The sequence below is a fragment of the Manis pentadactyla genome, chromosome 1 (assembly GCF_030020395.1).
Source record: "Manis pentadactyla isolate mManPen7 chromosome 1, mManPen7.hap1, whole genome shotgun sequence".
NCBI classification, from domain to species: Eukaryota; Metazoa; Chordata; class Mammalia; order Pholidota; family Manidae; genus Manis; species Manis pentadactyla.
Genome location: NC_080019.1, coordinates 12,722,386 through 12,747,639, shown reverse-complemented (window position 1 = coordinate 12,747,639; position 25,254 = coordinate 12,722,386). Strand labels below are relative to the sequence as shown.

The following is a 25,254-nucleotide window of genomic DNA, read 5'->3' as shown; positions in this document are numbered from 1 at the left end:
GTGGCCTCGGGCCCTGGCATGACTCTCTGAAGCTCCCCACCATGCCTTTTAGTGCCTCTGCCAAATGCAGGCTCCGTACCCAGGTGCCTCTTCATACGCTGGAGCAGTCTGTTAAGCTCATCCCCTCTAAACTGGTGATTTCAAAGATGCTAAAAGGGAAAGGCCAAAGGAACAGATGTCTGATAAAGGGACCACAGAGGGATTTCATGCGCCCTGCATGGTGGGAAGGAGGCTTCTTGGACGCAGACCGCCTGTGCCTGGCTACAGCAGGGCTGGTTGCCTCTGTGCACCTGATGGTTCTAGGCAAGGGTACAGGCAGGTGGGCACTGGGGGAAACCTAGAGCAGGATAAAGGCGTCCTCTCAGGGAGGACAGAGTGGAGGGAGGTTCTGGCAGTGTGCCTCAAAGGCTGTGTTCTTTAGGGTTACCAAGAACTCAGGCTAAGACTAGCCTTCCTATTGCCCTCCCCCTCTCTGTGCTGTCCAAGCAGTCAGCTGAAGAAGAGGTAGCCAAAGCAGGAAGTCAGAGGGGAAATCCACTCACTCTGTAGTCCCAGAAAGCTAGCTTCTACCTACATCACTCTGTTCAACCTGTCCCCTAGACTCCAATGGCCAGTGACCTCCCAGTCACCAAGCCAAAGTCTTGCCCCAGACCTAGGTGTCCTCAGCCTCACAGGCCTGGACAACCTCAGCCTGCCTCCTACAGGCTGTCTTTTCTTCATCCTCCTGCTGCTACAGGGCCTCCTCTCTCTGCTGGCTCCTGTTCATAGAAACATTCCCTAAGATTTCTGTGACTCTCTCCTCTCCTTGTTCTTCTGCTTGTCATCACCTTGCACACGACTGCTTTTTCTCCCCAGCCCTGGAGCTCTGCCCCTTTGCCAGACCTCACTGGGATCTGTCTCAGTTACTGCAACGCATGCTAAATGGCCTCTTTGCCCCCTGACCCCCCCCAAGCCCCCACCAGGACATCACACGGTTTGTTCCGCTTACCTTACCCGGCCATAACCCACAGCTCTGCTCTGTTACACCATCACTAGCAAACTCCTTAGTGTGGTTTTCAAGACTCCTGTCCAGTCCTGTCCAGGCTCCCTTCCCAGGCCCATCCTGACAACTCCCCTCCAGGACTGACGGCGAAATTGCAAGCCTTGCCATCCAGCAGGCATGCTGTGCCCACCTGGGATCCTGAGGTTCCCACTGCCTAGCACACCCTTCCCCAGAATGCTCTGCTCCATAGGCTGCCCTCACTGTCTCTGGCCCACTACTCGCCCTTCCTTGGCATGTATCACAGCTTGTCCAAAACTGTTCTTGTTTATGTGCTAGAGAGCACATGCCCCAGAAGTAGAAATTGCCTTCCCCAAAGGAACAGCCCGGCACACTGCAGAGTATTACTGGGGGATGAAACTGATGGAAGGTCCAGAAAGAAGCCATCAGCCTAGCACCCTCCAGTCTCTGCAGGTGGAGCAGAATGAGAAGCCAGAACCCTGCCTCCACACTCCACCACAGGTGGACTTGGGTGGGGAGGGGTCTCAAGCAGTAAATCTGAATCTTTACTTACTCCCTACCATGTAAAGCACTGCTAGCCCTTTAGTTAATAAAAAGGGTTGACAAGATATATAGTGTCATCCCCTGTCAAGTTCTCAAGACACTTGACATTTATTGGGAGGATAAACCCATACAAAGGCAGTTCTTTAGTGGGACTTTGGGAAATCTGAGCTAGCAAAGCAGCATTTGTACACCCAAACGAGAGAAGGAGGAGGTAAGAGCTGTTGGAAATCAGGACACTAATGTGTAGAGAGAACTCCAGAGATGTGCCAGGCAGCTCACAAGCCATGCTCACGTGTCACCCCTTATTTAGGGGGTAAGATTGTTCCCACATCATGTGTGGGTGAACTCAGACTCAGAGATGTTAACTCATCCCTGGTTCTGGCTAGTGAGTATTATAGTCCAGATTCTGGCCTGTCTTCAATGCCTTGAGGGGCAGGATGGGTGGCAGGGAGGGAGAATTCCCAGGGTAGGGGCACTGGGAAGGGCCGGGAGCTGCATGATCTTTAAGAACAAGCAGGGTTTGGATCAGCAGAAAAGACACAAAAGGGGAGAAATACTGAGAGTGCAAACAGCGTGAGAAGGAAGGCTTCAAGGCAGGAGAATATGCCCTGTGTTCAGGAGAAGGTAGCCAAGATAATAGGTTTGGCTAGAAGTGCAAATTTGCATAGAGAGGTGGCTGGAAATGACTGGGTCAGTTATTGAGGTTTGGCCTTTGCACTGTGGCAAGGAGAAAAGGGGCTTTGAGAAGGGGAGGGAGCAGATACAATTTTGGGAGACAGGCTGGTCCGGTTCTGTATGATGTGGCTGAGGCTCTAGGGTCCTGAAGACAGAGGGTCCAGTGCTGGGAGGTAGGGGTGTGGCTTCTAAACTGGTGAGAAAGGGTCTCTGCTAGGTCCTTGCTCTCCCTTTTCTTCCTCTGGCTTTGTTTTCCATGGCCTCCTTTACTCCTTAGGTGCCCTGTACCCCAGTCAGCCTGTCTAGGAGTTAATGTTTAGATGGCTTAGGCACAGGGGGAGTGTCCCTGGGGCTCCCCCTCCCTGGCAGGTTGGTGCAGGGGGCGGAGCAAGGGGCACTGGAGTGAGAAGGAGAGAGCGGACAGAGAGGCCCCTTGCACGGGCCTTGGGAAGGGGGCAGGCTGCAGGGCTGGAGTCCAGTCAGGACATCTGGCACCAGTGACCTTGCTGGACAAAGGAACTGAGAACTAGGTGTCTAGGGCCGGGACTGCCTGCCCAAGAGGGGCAGGAGCCCCAGCCCCCTATTGTGGATGCAGGCGCCCATCCTCAAGGCCTCGAGGTACTCCTGGTCTGAAAGGTATGCTAGTCCTGTTTGCAGCCTACTGGTCATGACCCAGCAGCGCCCAGGAAGCCCACCCTGGGCCTAGACAATAGGCAGTGGTATTCAATGCTGCCTGCTTTAGGGGGGAACTGTGCCTCCTTTCTCATCCCAGCCTGAAGTGGAGGCAGGCTAGCAATGAGGGAGGCTGATTCACTGGCCTTGAGGAGTCTGGGCCTTCTCAGAAGCAGGGCCTTGGAGGCAGAGAAAGTCTTATCAGAGGGCGGGAGCAGAGATGAGGTGGAGGTGGAGCATGGCAGAGAAAAGGGTCTCCTGGCCTGACTGTGCCCTCCTGGCCCCCACCAACACACACATGCACACGCACATGCATGCACACACATCAGGATCCTTCTCAGCAAGCGATGACCTTGACAGCTACCACACCTCAGGTCGGCAGAGGGAGCCCTAACTCTGCGGTCCCCTTGGTTGCAGGGCGGGCTGTTGGCGGACTCCTCCTGCCCAAGGTGGCTCTCCCAGCCCGTGGAACGACTTTCCTATGGAGTCGGGGCGGTGCGAATGGTCCCTTCGGGACTGGAAGAGCGCTCTTTCCCAGGCTCTGACTCTTTTCTGGGCCCAGGGGAATGAGAGGGCTTGGGACTAAAAGGTGATCAGAGATAGCAGAGGTCAGGTTGGGGAGCTTCTGGGAGCCATGTGTTCAGCTGGCCCTGCCCAGGGCCTCTCCTTCCCGCGGGAGGCCACCCTCTGACCCTTCAGCACAGGCCGTCCTCCCTGCTCCTGTTGCTCTTGCCCAGCTCCACACTGAGCTTTCTGGAACGGGGGCCCGGTGCCACCTCCCTCCCCACAGCTGGCCTGCTATCCCGCTCTGAGTTAGGGTTCTCCCGAGGTTGCATCCACCCTCCCCCGCAGCCAATCCCACAGCCTTACGGAAGCAGGGAGAGGGGCGATGGCGGGGCTCCATGGGGGCCTGGGCTCCTGAGTCCCCACGGCGCGCACAGAGGCCAACCTCGGGCCTCCTCCCTCCATCGCTGAGGAGTAGGCGATAGGAGCCTCAGCCGCCGCCCCCTCCCTGCCGCGGCCGACGCCGGAGCCGGCCGGTTGTCTTGGCAACGGGAGGCGGAGAGGAGATGCGCCGAGGGATGGAGGTGTATGTCGCCGAGGAAGCTGCTGTGCTCCTGCCCCACGCCCCAGGCCCGTGAAGGTACCGGGGAGCCCTCCCCCCACCCTTTCCCCAGATCCCCTGCTCCCCCCGCCAGGCCTGTGCAGCAGGGAAGACCTCCCCTCCTCTCTGCCCAGTGACTCCTACCCTTTCCTTCTGAGCCACCGCCTTCCAGGCCCCTGTCCACAGCTGTCCGTAGCCTTTCATTCCTGCTCTACCTGTGGGCACCCTTCCACGGGAAGACAAATCTCCTGGCTGAACCTGGGGGTGAGGGATAGCAGAACAGGAACTGGGCCATGGGAGAACCAGGGGTTCTACATGGCTGAGACAGAAAGCACCCGGCGCTGGTCTGCCGGAGGGGTGGAGGGAGGCTGTGCCGGTCGCACGGGGTGGGGCCAGGGCAGCGGGGCGGGGTGCAGGGACAGAGCGAGAGGCCGGCTGGGGCCCTGGCGGCTCCCCTCCTCCCAGGCTGTGGCCCCTTCTGCCACATCAGAGGGACACCCCTGCTGCATTATCTCCTGGCCCCTCTTCCGTGGTTCCATGGACCCTGGGCCCCCCCAACCCCCAGCTTTCTCCTACCTTCCCACAGCACCCTCCCACCCCCAAACACGGCAGCTAAGCAGGGACGTTTCTTATTCTTCAGTCACTCAGCTGCCTGCCTTCCTCATTTTTCCTTTCTTCCTGGACCTCATCCTTCAGGATGCATTCTTCGACTAACCCAGGCACATCCCTCCCTTCCTGTCCCTACCTGTCCCCTCCTGTCCTCTTCTCACCTGTCCCCTCAAGGCCCTCCCCTTGTGGTTTTCCGCTCCGACACCCCAAAGTCTCCTCCCCAGATTCTGGATTTCCTCCCGCACAGCTGATACCATCAGCTGACCGTTCTGGGCAGTGGTTACCAGGGCAACGGCAGGGGCTGCCTAGGTAGGCAAGTCTGCCTGGAGGTGGGGAGAAAGACAGGCCAGGGCCAGGGTCAGCTGCCCGGCCTCCCTGCCCTGCCCAGCCGCTGGATCACAAATGAACCAGGCTCTGCTCTGAACTGCGAGGTACCAGGAGAAAGTGACAAGTTCCTGGAGTGGAGGAGGTTCCCCCAGAGACAAGGAAGGCACCCCCCTGTAGTCCTGGGACCTGGGGTCACCTGGCAGGAAGTTCCTTTGGATGGACTCCCCTGGAGAGAAGGGGGGATCCTTCCCATTCACACCTCCGGTGGCTCTGTTGGGTTCCCAGGGGACTCGGGTTCCCCCAGGGCTGGCCCAAGCCCCTCGCACTGAGGACTTCGTTTCTCACACTCTTGGCTTTTCTCCCTCCCCAAGAAAGGACAATTCTGAGCTCTATGCCCTTAGCACCCAAGAGAGGCAGGCACCCCAGAAGCCTCTGTGGTTGCTGTGAGGTGATGGGGGGAAATGCAGGTGCTTGGAGAAACCAGGTGCGGTCAGCCCTTGGATGTCAGTAAAGCCCGCTCCTGCGTGCAAACTCTGGCAGCTAATGGGGAGGTGCGGGGGGCGTGTGTGAGGGGGTGCTGCCGCTTGTGGGGGACTGTGGGAAAGGGAAACAGCCTGCCGCTCGCTGGCGGCCCAGCCTGCTTCCGATTCTGCTTCGTCATGATGCCGGGTTAATGCTGCTCTTGTCTGAAATGGATGGAGCTGCAGAGCGCTGTGGAGGAGCAGACAGAACACACCCTCAGGCCCGAGCGCTATCAGCTGGAGCTGCGGAGGGTGCGGGGCAGCCCGCGCCGCCCCAGACGCAGACTCTCCGCGCCTGGCCTCTGGAAAGGCAGGGTGGGGGTGAGGGGGTGGGGGCCCTGAGGGCAGGCTCCCTCCTTCGCCAGCTCCCCACCCCCACCTACCCCAAGCTGGCTTTTTTCCTGTTATTTGTGCTGGGGAAGAGCGGCTGGATCCGTGGAAGAGACGCCTGTTACCTTAGCTTGTGAGAAACGTCAGCAGCCCTGGGAACCGGCCTGGCCGCCCCTGCCCCGGCACAGGCCCTGGGGACTCTGAGCATCTGGGTCTCACTGTCTGGGAAAAGGTAGGTTGCAGGGGTCTCCCAGCTTCCCTCCCCTTACTTCCCACAGCACCTGCCTGGGAGTAAGGCTCTGCATGGTGGCAGAAGTGCCCGGGGGAGGGCGTCAGCCATGGCCCCTTGCACAGAGCGGGCCTGGGTGGCCAGGCCCCAGCACTAGTGGCGTTTAATCTGATCAGACCTCCTTTTGATTCGGGGAAGAGGGGCTGGGCTTTCCATGCTGACACCCCAGTGCCCCCCTTCACCTATCCATGTTGGCTAAAAACCCAAGTGATGGGATGGGGACACCGGGGAGGGCTAGGGAGCTGTTCCTTCTTCGCTGAATGACAGAGAGGGGAGTGTAAGGGGCTGCCAGCCTCCCTCCCACCACGCCACAGACACCCCTGATGGGGGAGCAGGTCACACAGAGGCTTGAATACTGTTGGTGAGGAACATGTCCCTTGGGGGAAAGGATCTGTGAAGACCGCTTCTAGCCCTTGTGGCCAGGCTGGGGTGAGGGCCGACTGCAGAATGAGGTTGGGTGGCAGGGTGTGGCCACGGGCCTGACCCTGGTGCTCTCCTGTGCTGGCTGTGGAGATGCCTGGAGGGCTTTACAGCCCCCGAAGACCCAGGGGTGCCCTCTTGCAAGCTTAGACCCTCCCTCAGCCTGGCAGGCCAAGCACCCTTTCCACGGCAGGGGCACCGTGTGTTTCCCTCCCAGAGGACTGAGGGGTCAGAGGAGCAGGGACAGGTGCAGGGGAAGGCAGTCGTGCTTTGGGAATGGGGGATGCCTGGGATACCCCCAGGGAATGGGTAAATGGGGGCTCTGTGTATATCACTGTACACGTGCACAGTCAGCACGTGGTGTGGTGGTGCTGAACATGGAGAACCAGAGCTGAGAGGTGGATGGGTGGGGGTATGTGAGTGGGTATCAGCGGCACCACATGTCGTGTTTGTGTGGGGGCCTCACTGGGAGAGTGGGGGTGTGAGCTGGCAACCAGGAAGCTGGCTCTGCAGCTGCATCTCAGTATAGGCTCTTCCACCTGGTGGGTAATGTGTCTGTGCCCAAATGGGGGTCTTGTCTCAGTGCAGCCAGGCTTTCCAAGGCCATGTGTCCAACACCTGGGTCAGCCTGTCCACCTGGGGTGTGAGTCTGTAGGAATTCCTCCTTCAGAGCTCATGTGTGCTTGTGTGTGTGAGTGTAAAGATCAGAATAGGGAAGCCCCCAGATTTCCAAGTGCTGAATTTGCAGTGCAAGACATTTGGGTGTCCCCCGGCCCTATCGATACAGCTCGTGCAAGTGACACCACAACTCACCAACAGGCCCGGCTAAAAGCAGAGGCCAGAGCAGGAACATACTGAGGACCAAGCAAGCCTGAGGGGCTGCAGGGACACAGACAGGGGGCCTCTTCCCAGAGGGAGATGTGAAGCAAGGGCGTGGAGACCCAAGGGTGCGATGGAAGAGAAACCGGAGGAGCAGGTGTGTAGGCAGGAGGGGAGAAAGGGCTCCCGGGCCCAGTCCTGCAGGAGCGGAGAGGCAGGCAAGAGCCCTGACCAGTGGGCTCGCCCTGCCTGAGGCTTCACCAGAGTGTGAGGGCGCTGCACAGTGCTGGCATTAGAGGAGCCCCATGTCAGCCCAGCCCGTAAAGCAGGCCTGAAAAATTAGGGTGGGGAAGGAAAAATGACGGAGCTAGCCAGCCTAGACAGGGCAAGGCCACAGGGTTGACTGGGGCAGGGGCGCTCCGCTGGGCCCTCCCCTGCTCTTGCACGTCCTCTTTGGGTGAGCTGGGGTGCCCCTGTACACGCGGCGTGCTGCCTGCGGTCTGCTCCCTGCTGCCCTTCCCCCCCCACCCCCACCACCACCCCGCCCACCCTGGGATGCTGTTTGGGGAACTGGTGACCTAGCTGGATCCTGCCTTTATTTCTGGCTTTGAATTGTTGCTACAGTAACTGCATGGGTGGGGCCAGGAGTGGGAGAGTGTGAAAGGGAAACAGAGATGAGGGAGGAAAGGAGAAAGGAAAGAAAAAGGGAGCAGAGGGTGGAGGGGAGCTGGATGGGGAGGGAGCACTGCAGGCAGCCACCCAGTGCACGGAACTGGAGCGGCCAGGATGGAGGGCTGAGCCCCACCCACCCTGCCCCCAGCCCACTTGGACAGCTAATATCATTTCATAACTCGTTTACTGTCTGCACCACTGGCCTCCAGCCTGGCTTGATGCTGCCCAGGGGCACAATGCCCGTGTGTGTCCCCAGCCTCCCTGCTTCTGTCCACAGGCCACACCAGGGAACAGGATCCTGGGTGGCCCCACCACCTAAGGTTAGCACATGAGACACCTAGTCCCAAGCTCAGATTAAAGTGGCATCTTTGGGGACCCACTAAAGAGTATTCATTGGCTTTGACCTGAGACAGGCCTGGGTGGGATTTCCAACTTGCCTTCTCATGGGTGGCCTTTGGCAAGTCAACCTCTCAGCCACAGTTCCCTCATCTCTAAGTGGGGAAGATGTGGGCTGGTGTGATGGGCAGAGAGGCTGTGTGAAAGGCCCGGCACAGTGACTGGCGCAAGCACGCAGTGGTTGGCCTGCGACAGGAGCAGAAGCAGGTCTAGAGGTGCCCAGGCTGTGGCTTTGCAGGTCCAGGGAGCCAGTGATGTCAGCCCCCACCTGGAGAAGAGCAGCTGGGGTGCGTGGGCAGGCCTTATCGCCCCCAGCCAAGTGGAGAGGCTCTAGTTGCCTGGAGATGTGGGTGGGCAGTGTGAGGTGGGGCTGGGCTGCTGGCTCAGATAAGGCACCAGGGCACAGCTGGGGGAGGGCAGTGTGGAGACAGAAGGATGGGGAGCCTGCACTGTCTGACGGGAGCGGGGCAGCTGGGATGTCCCTTCCGCCACCTGGGCTGGCCTTCCTCTGCATTCTCTCCCGTCTCTTCCATTCTGCCCTCCCTTCCTGCTGCAGCCTGCCCTTCCGGTCTGGGACATAGGGAGCACAGGTGCAGGGGGGGAATGGATGGGGGATGGGGGTAGGGGTGGGGAGAGGGCCCTTGTGAGGAGATTAGCTTTGCAGAGGGTGGGGAGAAGGGGGGAGGCTACACGTGGGTGGACTAAGCAGTTGCCAGCAAAATGGGATTTGAGAGAAGCCAGGAAAACCAACCCTCCGTGTCTCTCCCTCTCATACACAGAGTCTCCACCCCAAAACATGTTCCCTGGTGGCCTAAAAATTTCATCACTAACCTTTACTCCTTAAAACTAGACCCAAATTAAAACACAGCCCTCCTTAGGGTAAGGTATTAACAGTTTGTCAGCCTGCTTTGTGACACACTGTGTGCTGGGTCCGAGGGAATGTGGCTCAGTAGGAGGGGAAGGATTCCCGGGGGCTGAGGGCCCGATCCTGCCGAGCAGGGCTGGCCATGGGTGGTGCACAGCTGTGGACGAGAAGGGTCAGGGACAGAGCAGACGTCATTACTTTGAATCCTGTTTGTGTGGCTGTGCCTGGGAGACAGTGTTTGTATACACATGAGTGTGCGTCTCAGTGCAAGACCCCTGGGGGTATCCCATGGCTCATCCTGGACCGCTCGCCTCCCTCCCTGCCTGGGCCATGAGAACCACTCTCACAGAGTCACTCTCTGTACCTGCCCTCCAGCTTGTGTTCAAGGGGAGGGTGCCAGGGCCACCCCCCTGCGCTGGGCTCAGCCAGAGCCTCGAGAGACCCAGGGAAGCTCCCATTCTCCCTGGCTGGCTCCGCCACTCACCCCGCACAGCCTTTGTGCTCAGTCTCTGCCTATCCTGCCTGTAAGATCTGCATATGATGTTATTTTGCACTTTTCCTGGGAAATAGAAGCTTCCGATTGGGGTTGGCCCCCTAAGGACCCTTATGTAGTGGTTCCTGGCTTCTTTTCCCGTCTTCTCCTTTAGGGCATCACACCTTTCCTTCCTAATCAGGTAGTCCCGCGGGGATGGGCAGGACAGCATCCCTCTCCCAGCCAGGACCCTGCTCCCCCGCAGCTGTGTCTCCCCCTCCCTGCTCTTCCCTCTCCCAGTCTGCCCATTCCGTGCCAACCTTCAGCCCACCTCACCCCTCCCAAGGTTCCCTCCCAGCCCCTCAGGCCCTCCCCGCTCTTCCTGCAGTGCTGCCCCCTCCCTGTGCAGCCTGGCCAGGCCTGCCCTCTCTGTAACCCCTAACAGGGGGGCCTTGCTACTCCTCCAAAAATGCTCTCAGGGCCGCCAGGCCTTGACGATCAGATGAGCATGCAGCCACGCCTTCAGGCACTGGCCATCTCTGGGCCACCGTCTCTTGGCTTCTTGATGTCCTTTTTCAGCCCCTCCCAACCTTTCTGTCAATATTTATGGCACACGTGTCTCACATAGGCCCTTTGCTGAAACCACAAAGATTCACTGCCATCCTCTGTGCCCCTCAAGGAGCCGCAGTCTGGTTTTTTGCTCCCTTCCACTCCATCTCTCGCTCTGTCTTTCTTCTAGGTCCCTGGGTGTTTCCTAGGATGCTGTTTTTGAACTTCTTTCTCCCTTGGCAACCTCGCATGCAGACTATCACCTCTAGCTCACATGGCTCCCGAATCCCTATTCCAGCCTGTCCCCCGTTTGGCCTCCTGTTCCTCCTGGACATTCCCACCTGCTCTCCTCCCGCACCCGCCTCATCCTCACCAGGCAAACAGTGAGCTCGTTGCTTCCCCCTCCTCCTCCTCCGTCCCTTGGGCCTGCAGTCTGTCCCTCCTGGGGATGCGCTCCAGGTCACATCCTGTTTTGTACATGCTGCCTCTGGGATTTCTCCCACTTGTCCCCTTTTCATCTTCAGCCCCATGCCCAAATCTAGACCCTCACAATCCCGCGTCGAACCAGTGCCATACATCCTGGCTGCTCTCACTCTGGACTGCCTCTTCCTGTCCCGTCTATTGCCTAGTCTACAGCCAGATTTATTTTCCCAAAGCACTGCTTGGATCTGTCACTTCCTTGTTTTAAAAAAATTTCTAAGCATTCCATGGCCCCTATTGCCCACAGAATATAATCTAAATCCCCTAGCCTGGATTCAAGGCCTCTACTTTCTGGCCCCCAACCTCCTGCCCCAAACAGATCTCAAAAACAAGCTCTACCACTGAGCCATATTTGCTGTTCTCAGGCAGACCGAGTGCGTCCTCATGTCCCCACTGTTGCTCAGGCAGCTTCCTCTTCAAGAATCACTTTTTTAGTCTTTGCAGGACCTCAAACTGGGCATCCTTAGAGGCTTACCTCAAATACCTCCTCCTCTTCGAAATCTTTTTTATTTTCCCCTATTGATACCCCAGCTCCTGTGTATATTCCTCTCTCCTGTGACATCTCTCAGGCCCTTCTAGGAGCTTATCTGGCACATGTGATTTTCTGCTTTGCTTGGGAGTTATCAGTATACATGCCTCATTTCTGGAGGGGCAGCTTAGCGCCTTTGATTCCTCTTTCTATTCTCCATAAGACTTACCACAGAGTGTTGCTCGGGGCTCACTGCAGAATAGGTGCTCAGGGAGTATTTGGTGAATGATTGGATAAAACAGTGCACGAGTAGGCAGTGGTTGGCTAGGTAGATAATGGGTGAGTAGGTGGGTGGGCATGGATGGATGAGTGGGGATGGATGGATGAATAAGTGTTTGCCTCCAGGGCTAAGCTAAGTATATGGCTGGTTTGACAATGGCTATTAACCCAGTAAGGATCAGAGAGGAGTGAGAGGGAGCTAACAGCTCTTTGAATATACACTACAGTTTATTCTGGTCCTCAGACACCTACTTAAAAACATTGCAAAGAGAGAGAAGGATGAATCTCTAGAATGGAGTCTTTCCATGGACACCAAATACCTAGTGTGACCTATGGACAGAGTCTTGTCTTGGAGAAAAATTGGCTCCAGAATTGCAAAAAGACTGGACAAATATAGTAGATACTCGTCTATCCCCACAACACACCTGACACAATACTAGGTAGGTACTTTGAATGATGTCAATGCTTAGGATACATTCATTTTCAGCTTCACAATTCTAGACAAGTTTTTTACTTCTCTGAGCCTCAGTTTATTCATCTGTTAAATGGGTCTACCTTATAGCTTGTTGGAGGGATGGAACAAAATAATCCTTGTGAAGTGCTTGTCAAAGCACCTAGCATGATCATTCAAAAAATGATAGCTACTATTGTTTTTGCCCTCCAGAAGTTAGCCGTCATTCTAGTTAGCAAAAAATAAAAAAACATGTTTCCGTGTCAGGCAACATAATCAAGGGCTAAGTTACATGGTTCTCTTTCTCAGTCCCACTAAAATTGTTTATCAGTAAGGACTAGAATAGTAGAGGAGGCCTCCCAGAGGAGGAGGGTTTAGGACGGACCCGGGAGGTCGGGTGGGATGGAGGAGACAAGGCTTGGTGGATAGAGAACAGGGCACACACAAAAGCAGGAGATGGGAGTGAGGGCTGCCGAGCAGCGAGCAGGTGAGCAGGTGGTTTCAGGGACGGAGAGACAGTTAACAGAATGACCCGATATCAAGTAATAGAAGATAAGATTGGGAGCACCAATGACCTCAGTCTTTCATGGCTCTCTGTCCCAAAGAATGGCCACAAAAAAGTTGTTTGGGGAGAGAGAAACAATAGCTAGGACTCTGGACAGAATTCATAGTGTTTTAAGCACTTCACATATTATAACTTACCTAATACTCAGAGCAACCGTATGACACAGATACTATTACTATCTTCCATTTTACAAATGATAAACATGAGGCACAGAGAAGGTAAGTAACCTGTACAATGTCACACAGCTTCTGAGTAGCAGAGTCTGTGCTCCCTTGCAGGCACTCCAGTCCAGAGTGCATGCTTTTAATCACTTCTTCCCCACTGCCTCTTCCCTGTACCTTCTGTAGCCATCAGCTCTCTTCACTCTGTGGCTTATTGCGAGCAGATGGAAGGACAGAGTCCCCTGCCATCATCACACTGGGAACTCATTCATTGGTCATCCTGTGTCCAGTATGGTTTGAGGGGGGAATAGGAGGATTGCTAAAGGAGTTACTGGCAAAGAAGAAGACATGAGCTGTGGCCCCAGGGAACTCAGTCTACTACCACAGGAAGGACCCAACTGCCTAGGAACAAAGGGAGCCGAGTGGGCCAAGATGCCCTCCCGCTGAGCCGGGGGCTGACCTGCAGTCATGCAGCACTTCAGAGGGCATCTCAGCGCGGGCACTCCGAGAAGGCTGTGCAGACCTGAGATGCGGCTGTGGTCCCAAAGGGAGCTTTACCAAATCCTGCAGGTGGAACTGCCTGCACGAGAACAGGCACAGGGGATGTGGGCACCCACCACAACCCTCCTTCCCTCACCTGGGTGTAATGGGCTAAGCGGCCCCCCACCAATGACCTGACCAATTCACAATAAGCCAGCTTCCTTCCATCCCCTCCTCCCCGTGTGTCCCATCCACCGCAGTGGACTAAGGCCCTCTGTGTTAACCCTTCCTGGTCTGTGAGAGAGGTGGCACGGGAGACAGTGGACTGAGAGAGGGACAAGGGCACCGGCACAGAGCCCGGGAGTGACACAGTGGCAGAGGCCAAGGGGAGTGAGAACCGGCCTGACACCGCCCTGCAGCCCCGGGGGCAGGGGCGAGGCAGGACAGGGCAGGTGTGACAAAGCAGGGATGTAGAGGCTGCACCGGGAACGGCTGACCCCTGCCGTCATTTCCTTTCCAGCCAGAGAACAATGGCCTGAAGTGCAGCCCCTGCACTCTCAGGCCTGGCGGGCCACACGGGTGCAGGCTTTCCCCGCGGCCCAGTGGGTGGGAAAGCCTGAGCCCAGGAGGGCTGGGCTCCCTCCGCCCAGTTCTCCGGAGCCCCAGGGGTCTTCCGCAGCGCTCCCCACCCCACTCCCGGGGCCAGGATCCCTCGTTGGCACGTCCTCCCTCCTTTCCAGGCCCTGCACGCGGTCGGCAGCGGGGAGAGCCACTGAGGGATGAGGCCGCCACAGCCCGCTGGGACGCCTTTTCTGCTCTCGCGGCACCGAGCGCGCAGCGCCCAGGAGCCGGGCAGAGCCTGACGCCCTGTCGTCTCCCCTCGCGCACAGGCCCCCGCCAGTGACCCGATCGGCCTGCTCCCCGCTGTATGGAACGGCTGCAGAAGGTGTGTGGGGGCTGCGCCCAGCCAGGCAGCCAGCTGCCGAGGGCGGGGTGGGGCCAGGCCTCCCCGGCCCGGCGGAGGGTCAGCTCAGGCGTCGATGGTGCCACCTGCTGGCTGCCCGCGGCGCCGCACCCCCGGGCCCAGAGGCCTAGGGAAGCCCCGTGTCCCAGCGCCCGGAGTCCCTCCGCGGCCCTCCGCCGCCGCGGAGCCCCAACGCCCGGCCCTGGCACGCACGCACATTCCCACCCGCCCGCCTTCTCGCTCTCCCCAGCAACCACTTACCTCCCCTGGGAGCGTCAGCTCCTCCCGAGGCTCCAGTGTACCTGGCTCACCCTCCAGCATCGTGGTGAGTATCTCTCAGCCAGCAGCACCCTCAGACTGGGAGGAGGGAGTGGGGGACACGCTGCTGCTGCGCAGCTTCACGCAGAGCCTCTCTGAAGTGCAACCCTGGTCCTGCCAGGGCTGCTAGGCAGAGAGAACCCGGAGATCCGCAGAAGGTTCCCCATACCCCTGTTCTACTGGTCTGATCTAGCCTCCTGGTACCCCGAGTGCTAAGTGACTCTCTAAACCCTTAAAATTAAAACATAGAATTATTAACCTGTACGAACTGACAGCTAGAATGGCTGCCCATTCCCTTTCTAGCAAATTTCAAGCCTGGCTTATGAAGCTAGAATTTTATGCAAGGATTTCACATAACCATGCCCTTTCCACCATTTCCCTTCAGACCAAGATGGACAATCAGGTGCTGGGCTACAAGGACCTGGCTGCCATCCCCAAGGACAAAGCCATCCTGGACATTGAGCGGCCTGACCTCATGATCTACGAGCCCCACTTTACCTATTCTCTCCTGGAACACGTGGAGCTGCCCAGAAGCCGGGAGGTGAGGGGTGGGGGCTCCTCCCCGACAGACTTGGGGGAAGGGCTCCCCCAGCCACAGCAAGTAGGAGGCAGAATCGCTTTCTGTGCTTTCTTTCCTGGAGGCCACACTCCACAACCAGAAAGAGAGCTGTGCGCAAGTGTTTGTGGAGAGGCGGGCTGGGGTGGGCTGGGGCCTGGAGGGTAGCTCCATGCCCAGAGCAGGGGAGGTCATGTTTGAATGGCAGCTGCACAGTGCGGGGTCATGTAGGAGAGCAGTGGGGAGCGGCAGAAAGAGCAGATTTGTGGAAGGCACTCAAGAGCACTGGACTCAGAGGCCTGAAGTCCTAGTTGAGTGATGGCGTCTCAGTTCCCCCTCCTCTAAAATAGAAGTGATGCCTCTGCCCCTCCACCTTAAGGTAGTCGTGTGCTGAGGTAACACAGGGCAAGCACTTTCTAAACTGTGTTTGAGGAAGGGGTAGTGTCAGGTCTGAGCATGGAGCTGGGACCTGGCTACGTACGGGAAGACTGAAACACCTGGCTGGGGGCCTGGACACCATCCTGGGGGCTGTGCGTTTTATCCCTTCCGTGCATTGTTAGGTTCTGAGGACAGGGCCATAGCCAGCTCCAGCTGACCCTTCCTCGTGCCTTGTAGGGAAAGACTTAAGGCTGTGCTCAGGAGATACTAGGAAGGTCAAGGATGGAGGGCCAGCTCTGGGAACTGGCAGGGATGAAAGAGAAGAGGCGGCCCAGATCTTGGTCTGGCAAGGGTGCAGAGCTGGGTGGGGGTGAAGCAGCCTCTCTGGGGTTCTGGGGATGAGGGTTTAGTCCCACCCTGGTGGCTCTGACCAGCCTCCTTTCTGTTTGCAGCGCTCGCTGTCACCCAAATCCACATCCCCCCCACCATCCCCGGAGGTGAGTTTGCTCACACCTGACACTTGCCCAGTCCTGCTCTGCTCAGCCTGACTCCCTTCCCCCGACACAGACAGACAGGGCTCTGCTGACCCAGGGGACAGCCTCATCCTATCAACGGCCAGTTCTGCATCCATCTGTCCATCTGACCCAAACCTCATTTAACGCTTTCTCCTTGGGTCAGGCAGAATCAACAGGCGGAATCCATGGAGGCTCTCTCTGCCCTGGGGCTGGGGGCTTGTGGGCTGCTGGGGAGAGGGAGGGGGGCATGAGGAGTGGGAACAGAGATGGGGGAGAGAGGTGAAACAGCTTCTAAATGGGTCGGAGGGCTGCGCTAGGGCACCTGGGAGCTGCAGTGAACGTCCCTTCTGCTCCGCAGGTATGGGCAGAGAGCCGTTCCCCTGGGACCGTCTCTCAGGCCTCAGCCCCAAGGACCGTGGGAACCCCGCGGACGATGCTGCCCCATTTCCACCACCCTGGTAGGTTTGGCTGTCAGCAGGGCTGCTTCCTTCCCCAAGGACTTCTATTGTCCTTCAGGAACCCAGGCCCCTTACTCTCAGTCCCCCACTCTCTGGAGTACATGCTCACCACAGAGTTGGCTGGACCCCCTGATGCCAGGACCCCAGGCAGAGCTCCCAGAAATGGTGGGCCCTGTTGAGTCTTCCTTCCCACCTAAGCAGAACAGTGCAAAAAGTCCTAAGCCCTGAGGGACAGTCCCCAGTCCAGCACTGTCTTGGCTCTTGGCAGGAGCCCCTAATTCTCGGGGACCCTCCCATTCCGCTGCCCCATTCTCTTCACTGACCCGGCCTCCCCAGTTATCAGCACATCCAACTTCTCATGCACTCCTGCCCCCTCTCCGCAGAGAGCGCCCGCCCAGATTCCAACATCTACAAGAAGCCGCCTATCTACAAGCAGAGAGGTGAGCCTCCGCCAGTGATCTGAGCCCCTTCCCCACCCTGGGGGGCCCTCCTGTGTGCATGGGGAGGAGGTAGAAGAGCTCTTGGTAATAGCACCTGACCTTTGTCCTGTGCTCTTCCACTGTGTTGTCTTTACATCCAGATCTCGCAGGTCTGAGGTGCGGAGGGTGAGGGAGTTGGGGGCTAGGGGTGTGCATGGCTGAGCCTGGTCTCCCCCCCCACAGAGTCCATGGGAGGCAGCCCTCAGAGCAAGCATCTCATTGAGGACCTCATCATTGAGTCTTCCAAGTTCCCTGCGGCCCAGCCCCCTGACCCCAACCAGCCAGCCAAGATCGAGACTGACTACTGGCCGTGCCCCCCATCGCTGGCTGTTGTGGGTAAGAGTGTGCCCCATGGCCCCTGTTGAAGCCCTGTGAGCCCTCTACCGCATGTCCTACTGCTGTTCCTGCCTTCCTGAACCCATCAGGCTTACTGCTCACCCATTTCTTGAATTCCTAAAGCTCTTGGTGTAAGTAGCTCTATGTGTTGTCATTCATTCATTTGACCTCTGAGCAGACATTTATTAAACACCCACTGAGCCCCAGAATCTGCGTAGGAGCTCTGGGAAAGAGAAAGAAATAAGATAAGGCCTTGGTCCCCAACACAGCTAAATCATGTGGATGTGTGTTGCTTTCCCAACTTCACTGCAAGGCTAGAGAGATGTTACTTTTATTTTATTTCATTTAAAAAAATAATTGGTAGTGTTCTCTCCAAGGTACACTGCCTGATGCTGTGCACAGTGTCAGCCACCTGATTGTTTGTTGAGCGAATGGTTGATTGCCTGCTGCAGCTGCTTTTGCCTGTGTTTCCCAGAGACAGAGTGGAGGAAGCGGAAGGCATCGCGGAGGGGAGCCGAGGAAGAGGAAGAGGAGGAAGAAGATGACTCTGGGGAGGAGATGAAGGCTTTCAGGGAGCGTGAGAGAGAGATGCTCAGTAAGGTATCATCTCGCTACCCCACCCACCTCCCTGGGACTTCCTGGGGACAAAGATTCTGCTTCCACAACTATCGAGTCCATGCCTGAGGAGCATCTGTCAGCACAGGAGAGGAATTCCCCTTCTTTCCCAGGATTTCAGGTTGCCGCTTGTGAAGGGACACCAGGCCTTCATGCTGCTTTTGAGGGCACACAAGTTAATATTAGGATCAAAAGCACAGAAGAGGGTGGTCCCACAGTGCCAGGCTTCAGTAGGCTGAGTCCTTGGGAAGTGGTGCAGGCCGCTCATCTCCAGGGGAGGAGACAGGGTATCGGGAGTCACGGAAAGGCCACTGGCAATGACACGGTCTTGTGCTCTGGCCACCATGGCCTGGGATGGGGAGGTCACCGGGGCAGAGTGACCCTGAGTAGCTCTGACTCCTTGTTCTTCAGGGGACCCCACCCAGCGCGGCCGTGCATCTGCCCACAGGAACAGGTTCCAGGGCTCTAGGCCACAGCCCAGCCCCCCAGGACGCTGCCCCCAGGCCTGCCTGCAGTACACCAGCTCTGGACATTTGGAGGTGATAAATGGGTATTAAAGTCTTGGGTCCATCCTCCTTTCTCCCTTCCCAGGTTACTTCCAACTTGGGAAAAATGATCTTGAAAGAGGAGATGGAAAAGTCATTGCCTATCCGGAGGAAAACCCGCTCCCTGCCTGACCGGACGCCCTTCCATACCTGTGAGTGCCAGGGGAGGGCTCCGAACTGCCTGGGCAGGACATGAGCCTGTTGAGTCTATCACGTGCCCAGCACCATGGTGCTGGGGGTATAAGAGACATAAGAAGCTTCGATGGGTGGCCCAAGGTGCTCACACTCTCCCTTAGGACAAGATACTGGTTATGAATAAGACTGATGATAAAAGATAATATCAGCTAGAACAGAATTAGAAAATTTCATTTAACTTAACCTTTATTGAAGGTCTACCATTTGCCAGGCCCTTGGGATTATAATGAGTGAAAAATTAGTCCTATCCTCCGGGGGCTTTCCAGGCCATGGGCAAGTTGACACGGAAACGGAGGATCAGAGCGGCATAGCGGGTTGTGTGGAGAAGAGACGGGGCACTCGGCAAATGCTTCCAGAGTATGGGGACAGGGCCTGGGGCCAGAGGGCTGAAGGGTGCTGAACTGAGTATTGAGGAATGAGACAGAGTGAGGCATCTCAGACACTGGGGACGGTGTAGGAGCAAAGGCAAGGGGCAGGAGACATTGTGGCCACCTTAGGGAGCCCCCAGGAGACTGGAGTCACAGAGCCCAGAGTACACCATGGAGTGGTGGAATGAGAATGGTGGGGAAGAAGGGCAGGACTTTGCATACCGTGCCTCCATCACTGCGGTCTGTCCTGGACTTCCTTAGAGCAGGGTAGTTTGAGAGGAGAGGCAGAGGTCCAAGAACTCCAAATGAGAAGGTGTGAGGCCTCTACAAGCATCCTTCTAGTGCATCCTATCAGTCACAACAGCTCAACAGGCAGCCTAGACTCCAGGGATGGGGGAGAGATTCTTCTTCCTGAGGACAGGAACCAAAGGCACTCAGGCCATCTTTGGCGACAGTTGACCACACTTGTCAGGCATCAGGGTAAAGGTTAAGAGCATACAGAGGTCCAGAGGAGAGGGAATGGGCTTGAGAAATGCATAGGAGATGGAATTAGAGCCCGCAGGCAAGGAGGGAGTCATGGCTCATCCAGGCTGAGAGCCTTGGAAGGCAGGTGCTGAAGGTTGAAGCAGGCACTTCGGGGTGCTGGTGAAAGCAGTTATGTTCCCAGCCACAAGTTGAAGGTTAGGGGAAATGGGGGATCAAGATCTCCATGGGATTAGTGAGCAGATGTGCTGGGCGTAAGACTAAGGCAAGCTGCAAACAAAGAGGGCACTGTGGCTACAAAGTTGGATGCCCTGGCTTCAAATGTGGAGGTGAAGCCATTGTGGGCAACAAGATCCTGGGTCGCCTGATGTGGAGTGCATGTGAAGGCCACTGGGGGATTCAGGAACTGTAGATTCATATGTGGCTGGGACATCCCCAGAGTCCCGAAAACTCCCAGGATGATATGAAGAATTAGGCTGTTTTAGAGAATGTGGAATAAATAGTTAAGGCCTGAAGAATAAGGCAGCTAGCAATGCCCCAATAGTTGGATTCAGTCTTCATGTACCCCCAGAATTTGCTATTTGGTCAGAATTAGCTCTTTAACTTCCTCTGTGGCCTTGCAAAGCTGAAGAGCCAAATGTCTGCCCCACCACTGTGCCGGGACCCCTGAACTTGTGTGTGAGCAGCAATCATATGACTGCCTTGCCCACTATCATAATCATTAACCTCAACGGTTTCAGAATTACAAACAGCATGACACCCTGACTTCATGGTAACGGTGAAATGGTCACTTTCAAATATAAATAAACATTCTAGAAGAAATTTGGAGTTATAAATCGTTTATGCTTTGTAGGTTGAAATTCTACTGGTCACTTGAACTATAAATGTATACTTACTATCACAAAAGTGAAATGCTTCAATAATGAATCATCTTTGCGAAAGATTAATTTTCTATACAAAATAAGTATTAAAAACAAAAGAAACAAAGGTCTCCAAAACACATTTCTTTCTTGCCGAAGTTCCAAACAACAGATTTTGTTTTTTATTAATAAATTAAATTTTTTTTTTTACTAAGGTATCATTGATATACACTCTTATGAATGTTTCACATGAAAAACATTGTGGTTACTACCCATATTATCAAGTCCCCCCACACCCCATTGAAGTCAGTATCCATCAGCGTAGTAAGATGCCACAGAGTCACTACTTGTCTTCTCTGTGCTACACTGTCTTCCCCGTGACTCCCCCTACACCATGTGTACTAATCATAATACTTCTCAATCCCCTTCTCCCTCCCTCTCCACCCACCTTCCCCCACCCCTCCCCTTTGGTAACCACTAGTTTCTTCTTGGAGTTTGTGAGTCTGCTGCTCTTTTGTTCATTGTTATACTCCACAAAGAAGGGAAATCATTTGGTACTTGTCTTTCTCCCCCTGGCTTGTTTCACTGGGCGTAATACTCTTTAGCTCCATCCATGTTGTTGCAAGTGGTAGGATTTGTTTTCTTCTTATGGCTGAATAGTATCGTATTGTGTATATGTACCACCTCTTCTTTATCTATTCATTTACTGATGGAAACTTAGGTGACTTCCATATCTTGACTATTGTAAATAGTGCTGCAATAAACATAGGGGTGCATATGTCTTTCTGAATCTGAGAACTTGTTTTCTTTGGATAAATTCCTAGAAGTGGAATTCCTGGGTCAAATGGTATTTCTATTTTTAGTTTTTTGAGGAACCTCCATATCACTTTCCACAATGGTTAAACTAATTTACATTCCCACCAGCAGTGCAGGAGGGTTCCCCTTTCTCAGCATCCTCTCCAGCATTTGTTGTAACTAGTCTTTTTGATGTTGGCCATCCTAACTGGTGTGAGGTGATATCTCATTGTGGTTTTAATTTGCATTTCCCTGATAATTAGCAATGTGGAGCATCTTTTCATGTGCCTGTTGGCCATCTGACTTTCTTTGGAGAATTGTCTGTTCGTATCCTCTGCCCATTTTTTAAAAGGGTTATTTGCCCTTTGGGTGTTGAGGCATGTGAGTTCTTTATGTATTTTGGATGTTAACCCCTTGTTGGATGTGTCATTTACAAATATATTCTCCCATACTGTAGGATGCCTTTTTGTTCTACTGATGGTGTCCTTTGCTGTACAGAAGTTTTTTAGCTTGATGTAGTCCCATTTATTCCTTCTTGCTTTTGTTTCCCTTGCCTGAGGAGATGCATTCAGGAAAAAAGTTGTTTATGTTTATATTCAAGAGATTTTTGCCTATGTTTTCTTCTAAGAGTTTTATGGTTTCATGACTTACATTCAGGTCTTTGATCCATTCCGAGTTTACTTTTGTGTATGGAGTTAGATAATAAGCCAGTTTCATTCTCCTACATGTAGCTGTCCAGTTATGCCAACACCAGTTGTTGAAGAGGCTATTATTTCCCCATAGTATATCCATGGCTCCTTTATCATATATTAATTGACCATATGTCCTTGGGTTTATATCTGGGCTCTCTCTTCGGTTCCATTGATCTATGGGTCTTTCTTGTGCCAAACAACAGATTTTATAAGAGTGTTTTAAGAAAATCATTTATTATTGTTTTGAGTCTTTCAAGGCTAACCTTTTGAACAAAAAATGTTTATCAAAACAATTGCTATAGAATGGCAGTGATTTCTAGTATTTGGAGATGAAGGAGTTTTGAGATCTGCCCAAACTAAGAATTTTAGTTCTTAGAAAGTTCTTCCTAAGAGAACCTGTTACTGTAAACTTTCTTGAATTATAATTTACAAGTGCTTGAGAGCTCAGTGATATTATGAAGTGTTCCAGTTGAAAATGACATCTGATCATGTAGATATCAAGTATATTGACTTCTGGTACAATCTAGCAGCTAAGGGTGCTGAGAAATACTTGTTTCTGTAGTATAACATCAAACATTCAAATTTGACTGCTAACATTGCTAATAATAAAATCACAATAATTGGTTGTTTTGACTAAATTTTAGAAGCTCACAATGGTGAGCCTCGTCATCTGACCATCACTGGCTCTCGGCTTTAACCTTTGGGCATTTGGCCCAAATGTATTATTATTTGGAGCCTTTCTGTTGGAGAAAAGGAAGGCCTTAGAGACAGTTCATAGCTGCCAGCACAATGTCACTTGCTGAAGCTAATGGGCAGGAGCTAGAGGCCAGCATGTGACCGTCAGGTTCTCCCCCACGTCCATCTTCACTACCCCACCCCTGCCCAGCCGGGGAGGCAGGGAGGCAGCACTCTCAGGAATGACTGTCAGACCAAGGGGACTGACCTTTGACCAGGCCTTTTGCTCTCTTCCAGCCATGCATGCAGGGACCTCCAAGTCGTCTTCTCTCCCCGCTTATGGCAGGACCACCCTGAGCCAGGTGAGCTCCCAGAGCAGAGATGCCTGGTGAAGGTAGAGTGCGCCTGGTGGCCTCTGAGGGAGAGAGCACTTGGGCGTCCTGGGCAGCGGGGAGGGCCTTGTGGGGAGTGATGGGAGGCGCTCCAGCTTCCTGACGATCCCTTTGTGTCCTTCCTAGCTACAGTCCACAGACTTAAGCCCATCCGGGAGTGAGACGGGAAGCCCAGGTGAGAGGCAGGGCCAGCCTGATGGCAAGCAAGCTGGGAAAGGGCTTGAGCAGGGCCCTGGGGCGGCCGTGTCTGTGATGTGGGCAGGGTTCTGTGCCTGGAGGTTGGGAGGCTGAACTGGCAGTTTGGAGGTCTGCTGGTCTCAGAGCTGCCTCTGAACAGTGACCCTTCTCTCCCGCAGGCCTGCCGGTGAGTGCCATCTGGAGGAGAACCTTCAAAGAGCCGGAAGCCATGGTCGGCAGGCAGTGTTGGGGGTGGGGGAGTGGGGCTGCAGTTGCCTGGTGAGGATAAGAGAGGCCCAGGGTAAGGCTGGGAGGTCTCCCGCCCCACTCTGGCTCACTGCGGCTTTGGTCTCCCCAGAACGGAGAGGGCCAGAGGGGGAGGATGGACCGGGGGAACTCCTTGCCCTGTGTGCTGGAGCAGAAGGTGAGGGGCAGGGGCAGAGCCAGGGGGCGGGGGGCAGGGGACCGAGCCATCCATACTGGGGGCGGGCCAGCTGGGGAAAGCCAGGCAAGTGAATGCACTGAGGGGTCCCCAGGGCTGCTGAGGGGAGGGGAGGGGAGGAACAGCAGGGAAGCCAGGGGAGATGATGGCAGGACAGCATGAGGCCCCTCAGGCTGTAGGGGCCTAGGGAGTAGAGGAGGATATGCTGACAGGGAACCCCATGAGCCTAACACTGCCCTTGCCCCCCAGATCTATCCCTACGAAATGCTGGTGGTGACCACTAAGGGGAGAACCAAGTTGCCTCGAGGTGTGGACCGGATGAGGCTGGAGGTACACAAGGAGAATGTGGCAGTGCAGGGGGTGGAAGGGCCTGCTAGGCTGCAAAGGGCAGCTGTCCCCCTGGGGGAAGCCTCTCTGGGTGTCCCCAGTCACCTGGCTCAGCCCACCCCCGAGCCCCCGAGCCCTGAGCTGTCTCCCTGTGTCCTACAGAGGCATCTGTCGGCGGAGGACTTCTCAAGGGTGTTTTCCATGTCCCCAGAGGACTTCAGCAAGCTGGCTCTGTGGAAGCGGAATGAACTCAAGAAGAAGGCCTCTCTCTTCTGATCGCCCCCTCCCTCTCCGTGACTGAGCCCTGCCACTTCAGGGCTCTGGAGCTGGGGTCACCAGACCCCCAAAGCATCATCTCTTGGGGGAGCAGGGAGGTGGGGCCGCGGTAGGGTTGGCTCCCTTCCCCAGGTCCGGGGAGAGCCAGGACCTCTGCAGCCCTGGGTGGTGGGACTTGGACTTCTTCTCCAGAGGAGCAGGGGCCGCCTTCTCTCGCCGTGGGCCTCACTGCATGGGCAAACCCCGTCTGGACTCCAGCACACACAGAGTTAATGTTTGCGCCCTTTCCCTGCCCACACCCCAGTGAAGGTCCCCAGAAGAGAAGGAAAGCGGACAGGGAGCTTGGTGCTCAGGCTGTCGCTGCCTTGGCCACTGAGGGTGGAACCCTGGGGCCCCCTAGGGGGAGGGGGAGCTTGGGAAGCAGCTGGGCGGTGGGCGAGCTGGTGGGGGCCCCTGGGACTCTGGGAGCCCATGTGCGCCCCTCCTTACCTCACCGTGGACAGCTCCCCACACACCTGGGCCTCTGGCTTCTCTGACTCCAGCAGGAGCAGGCTTGGGCTCAGCCTCCAGCAGGGAGGCCACCCTGCGCTCCAGCCTCACTCTGTCCTCTTCTTTCAACCCCTAAGCTTCAAAGCCTCTTGCTCCAGCCCCGTGGCTTCCCCAGAAGCCTTGGCTTTGAGTGGAGATGTTGCCTATACAGAACCCCAGCTCACTATCAGCCTTCAGGCAAAGTCAGCTAGAATCCTACCTTCTAGCACTCAGGTCCTGGGCGGAACCCGGGCCTTCAGGCTCCCTTGGTTGGGACCAAGAGGCCAGGCTGTGTCCTGGCTACCAGGTCCTGCCCACCCCCATACCTCCCCAATGTGCTCTCTGAAGAATGTAACTTATTGGGGCCCCCCCCAGCTGCTCTCTGCACCTAATCCTCTGCCCTATCCTAATCACACACCCAGCTTTTATTCTCTACAAATACATATGTGTATATAATTATATATATATATTTTTGTTGGGGTCTGGGTTTTGTTCCTGCCCAGACCCTGGCATCCCACCCCACCGTGTGTGTGTGTGCGTGATGATGATGCTGTGGGAGGGGGACTCTGCTTGGAATTAAAAGTTTGCATTGGGTCCCCACATCTATTTCTTCTTTATGAGCCACCCGATTGGGGTGAGAGGGTGATGCCAAGCTGAGGATATCATGGGCACAAGGGTTCAGTGGGGGGCACAGATGGTTGGAGGAGGTGGAGAGACGCACACTCTGCCCT

The 25,254-nt window shown here is 55.5% G+C and overlaps 1 protein-coding gene across 2 annotated transcripts; it reads left to right on the top strand.

Annotated features, from left to right (window-relative positions):
- The first annotated feature begins 13,900 nt into the window (after positions 1-13,900).
- On the top strand, positions 13,901-24,997 carry DMTN (dematin actin binding protein). 2 transcript variants are annotated; one of them, XR_008993007.1, is made up of 14 exons: positions 13,901-14,095; positions 14,364-14,438; positions 14,817-14,972; positions 15,818-15,862; positions 16,239-16,338; positions 16,722-16,778; positions 17,001-17,153; positions 17,629-17,753; positions 18,360-18,465; positions 22,679-22,743; positions 22,900-22,948; positions 23,130-23,374; positions 23,642-23,722; positions 23,882-24,997. XR_008993007.1 is itself a non-coding variant. In XM_036889052.2 (14 exons), exons 1-14 carry the CDS (start codon positions 14,078-14,080, stop codon positions 23,993-23,995), a joined length of 1,143 nt encoding a protein of 380 aa, XP_036744947.2. In that variant the 5' UTR covers positions 13,958-14,077; the 3' UTR covers positions 23,996-24,997. The 2 variants fall into 2 exon arrangements, 1 of the variants encoding a protein (XP_036744947.2); XM_036889052.2 differs by lacking the exon at positions 14,364-14,438 and having other exon boundaries at positions 13,958-14,095; positions 23,130-23,137; positions 23,309-23,374.
- The last annotated feature ends 257 nt before the right edge of the window (positions 24,998-25,254 follow it).